We start from the raw sequence: 17,274 nt of genomic DNA on the forward strand, positions 1-17,274 counted from the left end.
ATAAGGCTGGGTTTTTTTGTTTGTTTGTTCGAGTTGGAATCTCATTCTTTTGCCCAGGCTAGAGTGCAATAGCCTGCTCATGGCTACCACAGCCTTAACCTACTGGGCTCAGGCAATTTTTCTGCCTCAGCCTTCCAAGTAGCTGGAACTACAGGCTTGCACCACTATGCCCAGCTAACTTTTTTGATTCATTGTAGAGACAAGGTCTTGCCAAGTTGCCCAGGCTAGGCCTCAAATCCCTGGACTCAGACAATCCTCTCACCTCCACCTCCCAAAGAGACTGCAAGCATGAACCACCTTGCCTGGCCACTTTAAGTCTTATTTATTTATTTATTTTAGTGATAGGGTCTCATTATGTTGCCCAGACAAGCCTTAAACTCCTGGGTTCAATGATTCTTCCACCTCAGCCTTCCCAGTAGCTGGGATTACAGGTGTGTGCCACCACACTTGGTCATTTTTATGTTTAACAATTTCATCTCTACAGAATACTTCCAAGTGCAGTACAAAGGATTTTTTCCCCCTGTACTATTTGAGAATAAATTCTCATTCTGATCCCTCATCACCTTAGATATTCTGGCATGTATTTTCAACAAAGACATTATCTTGCTTAACCACAATATAACCATCAAAATCAATAAATTAACATTAATATGTTACCATTGCTTAATCTTCAGATACCATTCAATTTCTACAATTATCCCAATAATGTCTTTTATAGCAAATAGACACAGGTCAGACTTTTACATTTAGTTATCATTATAATTAGTTATCATGGTCTTTAATTTCCTGGAAGAGTTCTTTAGTCTTTTTTTGACTTTTATGTCTTTGACACTTTTAAAGATTACAGGTCAGTTATTTTGTAGGATATCCTTCAATTTGTGTTTGTCTGATGTTTCCCTGTGATTAAATTTAGGTTATGCAGTTTTGGAAGAAATACATAAAAGTGATGCTCTGTTCTTCCTGTTGCATCCTGTCAGATAGCACATGATTTCAATTTGTACCATTACTGATGATATTTACTTTGATCATTTATTTAAGGTGGTGTCTGCAGGCTTTCCTAGAAAGTTAGTCCGTTTTCCTTTATAATAATAAGTATTTTGTGGCAAGGTACTTTGAAACTATGTAAATATACCATTCTTACCGTACTTTAAATTTATTTATTATATCAGTATGAACTTGTGATTTTCTATTCAGTGAGTTATAATCTGCTACTATAATTATTTTGATGCTCAAATTGTCCTAAATTTGACCACTGGGAACCCCCTCAAGTTGTCTCTGGCGTCTTTTTAGCTATTCTCAGTGTGTCTGAGCATTTCCTTGCCTTTTGTCACAAAACGTTTTAGGTTTTCCCTGCCCTAGTTGTGGAAGTGGTCACTTCTCCAAGGAGTCCTGGTTCCTTTTAGAAGAAACCAGTATTTAGAAGCCAGTACGTTCTTTGCTGTTGGGGCATTTCCAAATATTCTAAGTAAGCAGAACTAGGGTTTACGTTGTGTATATATAACCACACACCCATATGCATAGTGCACACACATATGTACACCCACTTATACATCTATTTATCTGTCCATCCGTCTGTCCATCCATCCATCCATCCATCCATCCATCCATCCATCCATCCATCCATCCAACACCATTAATTTGCACTAATACCTTCAATTTCAAGCCTTCTATAACTCCAATCTTTCTATTCTTCCCCGGCAGTGAGAAACCAGGCTTTCATTATCCTTAATATAGTTACTTATTTGACCAGTTGGCCTGTATGTAACCAATCTTTATTTCCATTGCCACTCTTCCCCAGAGATGCCCTTTTACCCTACTTGGTTTCTGACACTTAGAGTCAGGCTGCCACCCGTCCCACCATGACATAGATGCTCTCACTATGTAAAAACTCTCTTTATCTTGCTTGGGCTGACACCCCATACCAAGCCCCTTCTCTGAGTTCACTTTGCTCTGCACCAAGTTACCCTCCACAGGGATGCCTTCCATTCCCTGCTTATATTCTAACATTCTGTGCTGATCTGTCAATTTGTGTGGTTGCTGGCCCCACCCTGCTTAGGCTCTGACACCCTAACCCAAGACCATGCTCATGGACTCTGTCACCTATGCTGCACTCACTTGCTGTGGCTCTGACATGCCGTTGTAAACTGTGTTCATTCATGGCCATACACTTCACCATGTTTTGTATGGTCACACTTCACACCAAGCTACTTATTTACATGGTGATTCTACTTGGGCTCTGACTTGTGCCCTTTCCCTCTATTTTTTTCACACTGTTCTTGTTCTCATACCATATTCTGCATCATCCCCATATGTGTTGGTCCTTTTTACTCACTGGGGCTCTGACACTCCAAAGAGGGCAGCCTTTTCTCTGTGGAAAGCCTCTTTTCTAGTCTGACCCCTGCTTTAGGCTACAGTTCCTCTGCCCCTGCCTGCTCCCCTAGTGTGGATGCCTACTTTTCTCCATTCCACTGATGCCTTAGGGCTGAACTATTCAGGAAGGGAGTGGGAAGAACTAAAATATACTAATTCTTAATTTTGCAATTAATACATATATGTCTTTTCATTATGCAGTAAAACCATCAAACATTTTAAAAACTAATGTCTTCATTTCATGCCCATAACCCCCAATTCCACTTTTCCCCCCGCTAGAGGCCATTGCTATCAGCTTGGTATATATCTTTTCAGACCTTTCAGACCTTCTTCCTTTGTGTTTATGTACATATATATAAGCATATAGTTTGGCTCTTTTTTTAAAAAAAAAGGAAATGCATACAATCTTATGTGTATTGTTTGTCAGCTCTCCTTTTTAAAACAACATTATCTTTTGGCGTTTCAGATCAGCACAAGTAGATAGACCTATCTCTGGTTTCTTATATGTGTTGTTTATCAGCTCTCCTTATTATAAAAAAAACCAACTTAACATTATTTCTTGGAGTTGCAGATCAACACCAGTAGGTAGACCTATTTCTGGTTTTTAAAGTGCTGTATAGTGTTTCATAAAGTGAATATATGGTGGTTTCCTTGATCATTAGCTTATTTCTAATTTTTTAAGACTCTTTACATATATTTTCTGGTTTATTTCTTACAAAAATCCACTACTACAATTATTCTCATTTTTCAGACAAGGAAACTAAAGAAAAGAGAAGTGACCCAAAGTCACAGAATTAATAAGTGGGAAAGCTAAAACATGAACCCTGGACATTTAATTGCAGAGACCCTAGTCTCATCTTCCTCACAATGTTAGCTCAATGATTTTTTTTTTTTCCATCATCATAGCGAAAACGGTACTACTAAATATTTACCCTTTTATGTACTCTCTGATGGAAGGAAGATTAGTTTTGGTACTTTTAGTTGTTTTAGGTTCTAGAATATGTTCGATGCCTCAGAAGCTTAGAGGTATCATTATCCAGAATTCTTCCCAAATTAAGAAAGCTATTATTAAATCACGATTTATTAATTTTTTTTGTAGTTGGACATCTAGGATGGAATAAAGGAAGGTAGTAATTTATGTAGATTATCCAGAAAGCTGAGAGTTTTAAGGAGTTGAAAATGTGGTGGTTGTTTGTGAGAGTGGATGAAGTTAATAACAAGGTATTTAGTTTAAGAAGTGGGAATTAGCAAGCATAACACAGTGGTAAAAATGAGCTAGACTAGGAGATTTAAAAAATCATATATATCTGATTGCAGGGTTGTAAGATTATCATAATTAGACAAAACAATTTGGACTAAGAAAATGGAATAAAGAACAGTAAGTAGTGATCATTAGCTCACATATTATATATATAATTCTGTTTGTAGGAGCTCCTGAACATATGCTCTTTGTAAGAAATTTTGCTTTATGAAGACTATATAGCAAGGTTTCAATTTAATAAACTGGAAAATAACACTTTAAAATCTTTCTGTGAGACGCATTAATGCCCTAAATATTATTTGTTTGATATTTTACTTAATAAATTCAGCATAGATCTGAACTTTTATCTTTCTAAAGGTAACCACTCATTCATGAAAGGTCATGAGGATTGGAAGAGATGACATAGAGAAACTGTATTTAGTGCTGCCTTTTGTCACATTTTCTCATAAAAGCCTATTTTAAAATATGACTTTGCAAAAATCAGTTAAATGTAAACTTAGAACTGTAGATTAAAACATGTTACCTTTCTTCTATAGCATTCAAAGAAAAGTTCAATGTTAACATGGGTGTCTTATATCTAAAAGAGCTAATAATCTCTTAGCAGAGATTAGGTATTTCTGGAGTTTTTAGAAGACTATGAAAACTATATAATTTAAAATTAAATCCTTACAATAAATCTGTCTCTGAAATTCACATGTATTTTTTCTTATTCATTTTGTATACTTGGCTCAAATGGCAACCAGTTCATATATTTTTGCAAGTTCAGAATAAAATAAATTTTTCATAATTTTGTTTAGATTGATTTTAGTAGCTACTTATTTCAAGCCCCCTTTCCTAGTAAATACTGACAAAATTGTATTTGTTGTAAGATGTGATTTATTATAAGATATGATTTGCAAAGACACCTTGTTCATACAATATATTATCTATTTTTCTTTTATTGTAACAAAAAGTTAAATAAAAGCAGTATAGAAAGTATTCAGTGGTTACCTCTAGTTTGCTTTGACAATAGCGAGTCCCCACAGACCTTAATGACAAATATTTCTGCCTTATTTTCCCTGACACTAAAATTGTCCTCTTATTTTTCTTTGCAGTTTTTCTTTACATCTTTTGGTGCCAGGGATAGAAGTTACCTCAATATCTTTAGGTTATGGCAGAATGTATTATTAGATAAGGTAAGTGTTTTTATCAGAGGTAGGTGCTTATTACAGTAAGAACCTCCTGGTGTGTATCTATACAGTATTTGTGAACTTGAAGAGCTCCTATTTATTTATTTATTTATTGAGTGAGTGAGTGAGAGTCTCACTCTGTTGCTCAGACTGGAGTGCAGTGGCATGCTCATGGTCACCACAGCCTTGACCTACTGGGCTTAGGCGATCCTTCCTGCCTCAGCCTTCCAAGTAGCTGAAACTACAGATGCACATTACCATGCCTGCCTAGTTTGTGTGTGTGTGTGTGTGTGTGTGTGTGTGTGTGTGTGTGTGTGAGATTTATTGTAGAGAGACAAGGTCTCACCAAATTGCCCAGACTGGTCTCAAACCCCCGGGCTCAGACAATCCTCTTGCCTCATCCTTCCAAAGTGCTGGGATTACAGGCTGAGCTACTGTGCCCAGCCTCCTTTTTATTTTTATGAACTTAATTTTGACTAGCGTATCCAAATTCCAAGTAGAAACTTCAAGCAAAACAAGATCCATAGTTACAAGTTAAGATGTTAATTGTAATCCTCAGGGTAACCACCAAGAAAATAACTAAAAATACATTAAAAATAAACATCAAAGGAATTAAAATAGTACACTAGAAAACATCTTTTTAACACATAAGAAAGCAGTAATGGAATAGAAGGATAAAAAAGACATAAAACATATAGAAGACAAATAACAAAATGGTCATTAAATGTGAATCAATCAAAAGGCAGAAATAGGTAGAATGAAAAAAATATGTGATCCGTTTATATGTTGTGTATAAGACTTGCATTAGAGTCAAAGGCACAAATAGATTGAAAGTAAAAGGAAGAAAAATGCAAACAGTAACCAAAAGAGATCAGAAGTAAATATCATAATATCAAGCAAAGTAAACTTAAAGGTAAAAATTAGTAATGACAAGGAAGAATAAGGGATCAATTCATCTGGAATTCATAACAGTCATAAACATGTAGGCACCTGGTACAGAGCCCTCAAATATATAAAGCACAAACTGGCAGAGTTTCAGGGAAACATAGACAATTTAGCAATAATAGTTGGAGACTAAAACTCACATTCAATGATGGATGGAACAACTAGACAGCAGATCAACTAGAAAAGATAAGACTTGAACAACACCTATAAACTAACTAGAACTAAAAGACATCTATGAGACTCTCCACCTATTGAAAGCAGAATATACACCCTTCTTAAGTCCATATGGAACATTCTCCAGAATAGACAATATGCTAGGTCATAAAACAAGGCTCAGTACATTTAAAAGGACTGACCTAATGCAAAATATGTTCTCTGACCACAATGGAGTGAAATTAGAAATCAATAACAGACATTTGGAAAATTCACGGAAAGTGGAAATGAAGCAGAACACTTCAAAATAACCAATGAGTGTAAGAAGAAATGAAATGACAAGAGAAATTAGCAAATACTTTGAATAACATGAAAACAAAAACACAGTATACTAAAACCTATGGAATACAGCTAAAGTGCCATTTAGAGGGGCATTTTTAACCGGAAACACCTATATTCAAAAAAGAAAAAAAATTGCCGGGCACAGTGGCTCATGCCTATCATCCCTATAATCGGACACTTTGGGAGGTGGAGGTGAGAGGATTACCTGAGCCCAGGGGTTTGAGACCAGTCTGGGCAACTTGGCAAGACCCTGTCTCTACAATGAATAAAAAAATTAGGCTGGATGCAGTGGCTCAAGCCTGTAATCCCAGTGCTTTGGGAGGCCAAGACGAGTCAGGTGTGGTGTCTCATGCCTGTAGTTCTAGCTACTTGGAAGACTGAGGTTGAAGGATTGCCTGAGACCAGGAGGTCATCGCTGCAGTAGCTGTAATATGCCACTGCACTCCAACCTGGGTGACAGAGTAAGACTCAGACTCAAAAAAAAAAAAAAAAAAAGAAAATCAACAAAATTAACAAACCTTTAGCTAGACTGACCAAGAAAAAAGAAGAAAAGACTAAAAATAAAATTCAGGAGTGAAAGTGGTGACATTACTACTGTTTTTCCAAGAATAAAAAGGATTTAAGGGAATATTATGAACAATTAAATGCCAAGTTAGTAACCCTAAATTAAATGAACAAATACCTAAAAAGTCACAACCACCAAAACTGACTGAAGTAGAAATAGAAAATCTGAATAGACAAAGAAAGAGATTAATTAGTAATAAAAAAAATTATCCACACAGAAAAGCCTGGGCCCAGATGACTTCATTGGTGAATTTTTTTGTTTTTGTTTTTTTGAGTTGGGGTCTCACTGTGTCACTCAGGCAGGAATGCAGTGGCATGTTCACAGTTCGTCACAGCCTCTACCTCCTGGACTCAGGCAGTCCTTCTGCCTCAGTCTCTTGGGTAGCTGGGGCTACAGGTGTGTGCCACCATGCCCGGCTAACTCTTGATTTTTTGTGGAGATGAGCTCTCAATGTGTTGGCTGGTCTCAAATTCCTGGGCTCAAGCAATCCTCTTGTCTGGTACTCTTGTTGATGAGGTATGCCCCTCCCTCCCCTAGCAGTTTCCCTCAACTGCTAGTCCCACCCCCCTCCCCTGACAGTTTTCCACTACTGCCAGTCACTTTCTTTTAGCATTATAATTGTTCAAGGTCACCTTATGAGTGAGAACATATGGAACTCAGTTCTTTGTTTATGTGATAAATCACTGAGTATGATAGACTCCAAATCCATCCAATTTGCTGCAAAGTCCATATATTTGTCCTTCTTTATGGCTGCATAATATTCCATTGTGTATATGTACCACATTTTTTTTTTATCCAGTCCAGCTTCAATGGGCAACATGGTAGGTTCCATGTTTTTGCTATTGTGAATAGAGCTGTAACAAACATACGTGTGCAGGTATCTTTTTCATAGAATCATCAGAGAAATGCAAATCAAAACCACATTGAGATACCACCTAACCCCTGTAAGAATGGCCATCATTAACAAAACAAACAACAACAGATGCTGGCGAGGATGTGTAGAAAAAAGAACGCTTCTACACTGTTGGTGGGAATGCAGACTAGTACAAACTCTTTGGAAGACAATGTGGCGATTTGTGAAAGAACTAGAAATCGACCTTCCATATGACCCAGCAGTTCCCCAATTGGGAATATACCTGGAGGAACACAAATCCTTCTATGAACTCATCACTTTTGATGCCTTTAGTGCTTTAGACAGTTTTTTGTTTGTTTATTTCACTACTTTTACATCTGCAAAACGCTTTCTTTTGAGGACTTTTTGTCATCTGGGGAAACAAAAAATTGCTTGGGGGAGATCCGGTGAATAGGGAGGGTGGAACATGGGGGTCATCTGTTTTTGGTCAAAAACTGCTGAACATTCAGCTCAGTGTGGGCAGGTGCATTGTTTTGGGGGAACAATCAGTTACCTCTTTGCCACAACTTGGGATGTTTCTTTTGTAAATCGTGACACTGCCTTCTTAAAACTTCTAGATATAAACTTTGGTTGACCATTTGATCTGGAGGAACAAATTTCGAGTTTACTACAAGGTAACCACCCTCCAAAAGATAATTTTGGGTTTATTTGGGGCGGGGAATCCCTCATCATATATACTTGAAATTTGCTAAGAGGGTAGATCTTAAGTGTTCTGTATGGTAGAGAATGAAAGAAAATGATAACTACATGAGATGATGGGTATGTTAATTAGCTTGTGTGATCATTTCACTATGTATACATATATCGATACATTAAGTTGTATACTTTAAAAATTTTTTTTAAGTTTTATACTTTTTTTTTTTTTTTGAGTTGGGAGTCTTGCTTCGTTGCCTAGGCTGGAGTGCAGTGACTCGCTCATGGCCACCCCAGCATCAACCTTCCGCCTCAGCCTTCCAAGTAGCCAGAACTATAGGCATGCGCCACCACACCTGGCTAATTTTTTGTTTATTGTAGAGACAAGGTCTTTCCAGGTTGCCCGGGTTGATCTCGAACCTGTGGGCTCAGGCAGTCCACTAGCCTCAGCCTCCCAAAGTGCTAGGATTATAGGCTGAGCCACCGAGCCTGGTCAGGTTGTATACTTTTAATATACACAATTCCTATTTGTTAACTATACCTCAGTAAAGCAAAAAGATTAAAAACAAAGAAAGATGCTGTTGAGGATGTGGAGAAATTGGAACCCTCAAGTACATTGCTGGTAGATTGTAAAAAGGTGCAACCACTTTGAAAAACAGTTTGGCAGTTCCTCAAAATGTTCAACATAGAGTTACTACATGACTCAGCGATTCCACTTTTAGGTATATGTGTGCAAGTTAATTGAAAACATGTGTTCATACAAAAAACTTGTACTCATGTTCATAGCAGCATTATTTATAATAGTCAAAAGTGAAAACAATCCAAATGTCTATCAACTGATGGATAAATAAAATGTATATCCATACAATGGAATATTATTCAGTTATAAAAAGCAATGATGTACTGATGCGTGCTACAATATGGATGAACATTGCACATGTGAAAGAAGCCAGCCACAAAAGAATACATATTGTAGGATTCTATTCTTATGAAATGTCCAGAACAAGGTAATTCCTAGAAATAGGAAGTAAAGTAATTGCCATGAGAAGAGAGTAATGAGGAGTGACTGCTGCTAGATTCAGGTATCTTTCTGGGTTGATGAACAAGTCCTAAAATTCATGGTGATGGTTGTACAACTCTGGATATGCTAACACCCACTGAATCATACACTTTAAAGGGGGGTGAATTTTATGGTATGTGAATTATAGTACAATAAATCTATTTTTAAAATGGTTTAGGGAGAGAGTAGTAGAGATTTCCAGTGAATTAGAACTGCTTCTTCACAGGGGGAGCTTAAACGCCTCAGGCTAGGACTTAACTTCCTCTCCTTCCGGCTAAGTTCCTAACTGAAATAGACACATTACGGCCTTCAGGGCCCTTTGGGTAGAATGTCCTTTTGAACTCAGCACTGAGGACCATAGCGGTCTTCCAGAGCAGCGTCCTGGGGTGCTTTGACTTTGCCTGAGCCAGGGCGCGTGGAGGAGGGGCCTAGCACTAGGGAAGAGGAAGGGAAAGCTGGAAGGGAGGGGACTGGGGGAGCTTGCCAAGCCCAACCCCTACAGTCTCGGCAAGGGAATGGACGTGACTAGCTGGGTATCCCAAGTTTGATCAAACCCCTCTGTATTGTCTGGGAGGCCCAAGTTCAAGCCCCTCTGTCCGTGCCTGTGCTCCTGGTCTGGGCGAGGCTTAGAGCAGTGGGTCCGTGCCGGGCACACCAGCGAGGGCCTGGAGTGGTGCACAGAGTGAGCTGCCTCACTACTCCACGCCGCCTTCCAGGTTGTGCTTCGGTGGAAGCCACCTTCACCCACAGCAGGCCCGTCACATTCAGATCCATTGTCATAATTACCGTCGTGTGCTCTTAGTAGCCCTGGCTGAAAACTCCAGGGTTGCCATAGGGACCTGGCTCACCCCACCCCCAAATACCGAGTTGTCGAGTGCGCTGGGAATCCCTGAGGTGAGTTCCCTTTTTCCACTGAGGCGCCGAAGACTGTTGTCCGCAGCCTGCACTTGGTTGTATACTGAATCCGAGTGTCATTTGCAAATCACACGTGCACTTGTCACTCGCAAGTAAATTGGGATATTATCCTTACAAAAACAAACTCCAGGGAAGTGATGAAGTTCAGGTTTACAGATGAACCGATTGAGAAACTGAGTTCTGCACTTTAATGAAAAAGAGCTCTATGAAATGGGAGGAAGAAAGGGAATTCCAGGATACTGAAGGCCACCATAGCCAAGAAACACTGCATCTGTTGGCTGGTAGTAAAATTCACTCTTGTTTGAAGAAATCCCGATATCTGTGTTTTTGATGTGTACATGTGGAGTGTATTACATCTTCACAACAGTGAAGTACTTGGATCATTTGGTTATCTTTAAAGATGCACTTGCAACTCTGTTTCAAGTGGACACTATACTCTCATTTTAAACAGAATGGTGTCTATTTCTGCTCTATAAAGAAGACAAAAATAAATGTTTAAGCATATATCATGTGTTAAGTACTAGACAGAACTTAAAGTTGAAAGTGAGATTTCAGTTTTAAAACAGTCCTAATTGGAATATTAAGCACTATAGAATTCACCCAGAAAGGGAACTAGAAAAAACAAACAACTATCTTTCTTGTATTCTCCTAGTGATCGTTGAAGAACGACTTTTTAAAAACACACTAATATATGTAACAATAATAGCAGCTCCCATTTATGAAGTATTAGGTGCCAGGCACAAGGCTAGGTGCTTGGTATAGTCTGGTAGCCTCTATAATTTTGTAAACCACAGTTGCTTTCTAGTTTTTTAAAGTCATAAAGCCACATTGGTTAGATTTCTTTATCTTGTTTAATACTCTAAAAAAAAGTTTTAAAAATCCATAAAATACACAGCAAAACTACAACATTCTATAAACTAATCTTTCACGTAACTTTTGAGTAATACATTTAATATATGCTGAAAATATTTTTAGATAATTTAAATTCAGAGAATTATATTGTTTACATATAATTAGGGAATCTGAAAGTAAAAGTAAATGTATGTTACTTCTGCTTGCTTTTTGTATGAGAAGACCTTAAAAACAAAGCAAATTAATCTAGAAAAAATTATTTGATGAAAGAACTACAAAATGATAGTAAAATCATGTTTGTATGTGTGTGTTTTACTTATTTTGCCAGTAAAATAAATCCACAAAAGAGGGAAAGAACTGGAGCCAAATATGTTGCTTTTGAAAAAGAATTTTTTAAAAAGAACCATTTTTTTGCATTCCTAAGACTCCTTTGATGCATTGCTTCAAAAAGGACAGTTTATTTCTAATATTTGACTTAGCAAAACATAAGTTGTCAATATTTAGACATGGGTTTAAACTGTCAGTATGATCATTCATGATGTAATTTATTGCACTTCAGCTTAATTTACAAGCTCTGATTTCAGCACCCTTTTTCTAGACAGCACGTTGAGTATCTGGGATTTGTGGGGTCAGAGGACAGTGGCAGTACCGTTTCATAATACAAATAAATCATGCCTTCTCAGTCTTTTGTGAAGAACTGTAAAGCCATGGTTCAAGATAAGTTTTAGGCCCTTCCCTACCCCACCCCTCAGCCCTTTTCCTTAGTTTCAACCAGTAACCCTTTGCATGTTCTATACTCGAGCCAGACACAGTTCTGCCTTGTTTTTTTATGCTCTGCACACAATGACTGGTGTTACATTTTTAAGTGGCTAAAAAAAAGTCAGAAGAATAATATTTCATGACACGTGACAATTATATGAAATTCAAATTTCAGTGTCCATAAATAAAGTTTTATTGGAACACAGCCATACTCATTTGTTTATGTATTTATATGGCTGCTTTTCACACATAGTGTTTCACACAGCAGAGTTGAGTAGTTGTGACAGAGACCATATGGCCCACAAAGCTTAAAATATTTACTATATGGCCCTTTACAGAAACAGTTTGAACCCTGAACGATACTACAAACAAAGTTATCTTTTAAAAAAAACTGATTATTTTAGTTTCTTGCTTAAAACCCATTGCCCTTGGAATCAAAATCTAAAATTTTATATAGGTTCTGCACCTCTCCAGCCACATCTCAATGTATCCTGCCCATTCTGTCTTAATTGTTCTGCATTTTTTCAACATGTTATTTCTGCCTAGAAACTGTGACCCTTTTATGCTCACTGTAGTTGTAACTCAATAAACCTGAAGTCAGACCCATTTCTTCATCTTCCTGTAACATCTTTTACTTCTCTTTTATAGCACTAATTACAATTATAGTTCTTTATAGCAGACTAAAGCTTAACTTTAAATGCCTTGAGTACAAGGACCATGTTTGTCTTGTTCACTGTTGTATGTCCACTGACAAGCTCAGTGTTGACTACATAGATGATTTGGCATATCTTGGTTTGCCCACTACAGTCTGGAACTCTCTGGGTTTAAGCCTCTGTCAAAGTAAATGTCAATTGTGCCTCCTTTACTCTTAAAAGTGTCCCAGTTTGGGACAATAAATGATATTTTACATATAGCAGATGCTCAGTAAGTACTTTTTGTTACTCAGTAGAATTTCAATGATTTAGAGTCCAGCTAATCACTACTCTTTATTTTCATTTTTTATTTTAGAGTTGTGGGGTACAAGATTTACTACATAAATAGGTTGGATGCAGGTGAAGTTTGGACTTCTAGCTGACTCTCTGTCCTCCTGATAGTGGGCGAGGTACCCAGTGTGTTAATTACCACACGCCCCTCTCCCTCCTCCCTGCCTCTCTCCAATAGCAGTGTCTGGCATGTGTTGGTCCCATCCTTGCGCTAGTGTGACCAGTGTTCAGGGCCCATTTATGAGTGAGAACATGTGGTATTCAGTTCTTTGTTTCTGTGAGAGTTCATTTAATGTGATGGTCTCTAGCTGCATCTAAGTTGCTGCGAACGCCATGGTTTTGTTCTTTTTTATGGCTGCATAATACTTCACTGTGTACATGTACCACATTTTTTTTTTAATCCAGACCACTTTCGGTGGGCATCTGGGTTGGTTTTATGTTTTGTTGTTGTGAATAGTGCTGCAATAAACATGAGGATATAATCACTATTCTAAATTAACAAGGAACTATAAATTCTCTTAGCTCAAGGAAAAGGGAAAGGATAGGGAGAAAACACAGACATTCAGTTTCAGAAACAGCATTCAGGGCATACCCTAAGTTCAATGTATATTTAACCCAATTTTTTGAACACTTAATATGTATAGTGAGAACAAATGATTATCTCGAAACATTCAGTTGCCAAAAGAAATGTTATTTTCTATATAAGAAAATAGGATGTATGTTCAAGGTTTCAGTAGTAACGAGGATTAAAATTTAAAAATTATTTTTGTTAAAACTTTGTTAATTCTTTCATATTCCTACTTATATTCTTGTATTGCTGTATTTAGAATTGCTGATTTAAATAATATAGCAGGACATATAAAGAGTCAAAACTTACTTTTTGTACTATTTTTCTCTTGGAGTGATAATAGTGGGTTTTGGGTAAGCTAGCTCTCCCTGGAAACTTAAGAATACATTTTGGCAACTTGGCGAGACCTCATCTCTACAATAAATCAAAAATTAGCCGGGCATGGTAGTGCGCGCCTGTTTTTCCAGCTACTTGGAAGGCTGAGGCGGAAGGATCACTGGAACCCAGCAGGTCGAGGCTGCGGTGGCTGGGAGCTGCCACTGCACTCCAGTCTGGGCGACAGAGTGAGACTCCAACTCAAAAAAAAAAAAAAAAAGAATACATTTTGAAAGTGCTTATTTAAACACAGGACCTAATAGAGCAGAAATCTGCATTCCTTTTAAATTTGAAGGCTTAAAGAGACAGAATGTCTTTCAGGCTTATTCCCAAAGGCAGGAGAAAGTAACATGTGTTAGATTCAGGGAAGAAGGGATGAGGGGAGCTTTTTAAATGTATATAGACCCACCCTCTCCAAATTTTGATACATGTCACTCTAACTTCTATTTTGGGAATCACAAAATAAAAAGGTGTCTTATTCCTTAGGTGTTTTGGTGGAAAAAGGGTTTAAAACATAGTTGATTGAATGTATTAGTGTATATAAATAAAGAATATGTTAATCTGAAGGGGACTTGGTCAAACTTAGGCCAAAAACTTAAAACTTAGGACAGAGTCACAGAGGCAGACTTTGATCAGTAGAGAAGTATATGGAGATATGGTAGAGATGAGTCATCATGCCCTGTCACGGTTCCAGTGAATTGTCCCTTAAAGCTGTCCACTTTTGATTAGCTTCTATGCTTATTATGCAACTTTCTGATTACTGATTTGCCTTCCCAGGTATTCATGGATTCTGAGTGGTAGAATAAAAGATTTCCATCACTAGAAAGGAATATTCCCCACCATGCTTTTAATTTCCAACTGCAGTTTGTGAGTGTGGCTTAAGTCAGCCTCTCTGAGCCCAACTCTAAGACCACGACAGTGCTGAGACCATTCTCCAAACAGTGGCCAGTTTGCAAAGCTGCTGTCACTCTCTGAGACCTTTTGGAAGAGAGTCATCCAGCCTTCTCCTGAAAACTAGTCAGTCTAATAAAATCCTCTTGTTCTTCTTTATGCTACTCTCCAAAGATCATTTCTTTTGGAGTTACTTGGAATTCTAGAAGTTTTCTAGGTCTGAACATCCAGACCTACCTAGAAAACAAAAAGTAAAATTGCTGTTTTAGTCACATTTGTTTTATAATAGGCCTGCTGTGTAGAAGTCTTTGTATTCTTCCCTCTTTTTGACCTTTTTGGTTGACAGAAATCGTCCACCTATTTTTTCCTCATAAGTGAACCACACCACCTCCTACCCAGTCATCCAAGCCAGAAGCACGGACGTATCCTGTTTCTTACCTCTTTGCCAACCATGTCTAGTTGGTTACCAACGCCCTCGTCGTTTCTAGCTTGAACCATTACAATAGTTTCCTATCGCTTTTTAACATTCTAATCTCTTCATGACATTGCTGCTGAGTAGTAGGATTACTTTAAAAGCGTGTCTTTTAAAATCACATTTCTTTCTTTTAATTTATATATTTATATAAATTATATATTTATATATTAATTTAATATTGTAGTAAAATACTTATATAGTACTTTACGGTTTGTAGAATCATTGAAACTATAGATAAGCATTGTAATCTCTTCATGAGTAGAAAACAAAACCACTGATAATGGAAAATAATAACTGAAGTCACTTTTAACTACTTTAAATATTGACATTAATTTTTTTTTTTTAAGGCAGGATTTATTGAGAGGACAGAAAAGCTCCCAGAGCAGGATGGGACCCAAGGGGGTTGCCCTGAAATTAATTTTTTTAAACTTTATTTTATTATAAAGATATGGGTGCAAGTCAGGATTAGGTATATAAATAATGTATGTGCAGGTGAATTTGGGCCTCCAACTGCTCCTCACTTCCCCTGATTTAGGATCAGGTACTCTTTGTGTTGTCACATTTTTGAACTTGTTGCTTTTCTTTCTTTTTTTTTTTGAGTTGGAGTCTCACTCTGTCGCCCAGACTGGAGTGCAGTGGCCGCTCCCAGCCACCGCAGCCTCCACCTGCTGGGCTCCGGCGATCCTTCCGCCTCAGCCTTCCGAGTAGCCGGAATTACAGGCATGCGCTACCATGCCCGGCTGATTTTTTGATCTATTGTAGAAATGAAGTCTTGCTGCCCAGGCGGGTCTCGAACCCGCAGGCTCAGGCAATCCACTCACCTCAGCCTCCCAAAGGCACGGGATTACAGGCTGAGCCACCGAGCCCGGCTGCGTGTTGCTTTTCTAAGTGAAGCTACTAGGTGGCTTTTTATGTTTTGACAATGTAAGTATATTCTTGAGCAAGGCATACAAGGCCTTCGTGACCAGGCTGCTTCCTCTTTCCCCACTGACTCTTTTTCCCCCGCTGCCCCCAACACACACACACACACACACAGACACACACGCACGCGCGGGCGCGTGGGAACTGGCTTGCCAGGCTGCTTTGCTCCTCTGGTTGCTTGCGTTTGCTGTAAATGTGCTCATCTTACTTGACCTTTCAGCAGCATTTGACACCATTGTATACTCCCTCCATTTCAAAACACCTCTTGCCTTCTGTGACATCGTTATTTCTGGGCTTTCCTCTTACCTCTCTGGTATTTTCTTCAATCTTTTTTTTGCTGGCCACTCCTCTACTTTACATATCAGGTTTTCTTGTGGCTTAGTTCTAGATTCTGTTTTCTCTTTTAAGCCTACTAGATTTAGCTTTGCTGTGTACAGCAGTGGTTTGGTATAAGGATTTTTATATTTAGCAAAAAAATATATGGTATCAGTTACAATACAGTTAATGTATACTTTTTCTCATAGCCGTATATGGTAGAGTATATATTTATCTATTGTTTCAGTCAAGAGAACTACCATAATGTGCTAAAAGCACTAGTTTTTAGACAGTGGAAGCTACTTCTTTAGTGTGTTTTCTTCCTCTGAGTGATTGATATTTTCCAGTGTCACTCTGCTCTCTCATTCTGCCATTGCATAAAATGATTTTAGCAACCCCTAAATAGTTGATCCTTGCAGTTCATCAAGTAACGTTTAACCTGTCTATACACTTTGCTAACTCAAATGGAATCATAGGTAGAAATTAGGTAAGTTTTGATTTTTTATTTAGAAAAAAACTTTTCTTCTGAAAAATAAATTGGACTTGGTAGATGAGACTCTCTGTAGTGTCTATTATAGTCCAGGTCCCTGCCTGGAAATTATTCTGAGTAAACTAAATCATAAGTATTTCCAAAGGAAAGAATTATCGAGTAAGATGTTACCTTAAACTTTTCTTTATTCTTTTTTTTTGAGTTGGAGTCTCAGTCTTGTCACCCAGGCTGGAGTGCAGTGGCCGCTCCCGGCCACCACAGCATCGACCTGCTGGGCTCCGGCGATCCTTCTGCCTCAGCCTTCCAAGTAGCTGGAATT

General features: G+C 38.0%; 1 protein-coding gene across 2 annotated transcripts in view; it reads left to right on the forward strand.

Moving 5' to 3' along the window:
• Window positions 1-17,274, forward strand: part of GRAMD1C (GRAM domain containing 1C) — a 109,138-nt gene that overhangs the window by 48,838 nt on the left and 43,026 nt on the right. For both annotated transcript variants that reach the window (XM_008065854.2, XM_008065855.2), the window contains exon 6: window positions 4,726-4,806. In XM_008065854.2, the coding sequence (XP_008064045.1) occupies window positions 4,726-4,806 (81 nt within the window). The remainder of the gene's footprint in view (window positions 1-4,725; window positions 4,807-17,274) is intronic.

This window comes from Carlito syrichta, unplaced genomic scaffold, assembly GCF_000164805.1.
Source record: "Carlito syrichta isolate Samal-C Ts95f unplaced genomic scaffold, Tarsius_syrichta-2.0.1 Scaffold308815, whole genome shotgun sequence".
Classification (NCBI taxonomy): Eukaryota; Metazoa; Chordata; class Mammalia; order Primates; family Tarsiidae; genus Carlito; species Carlito syrichta.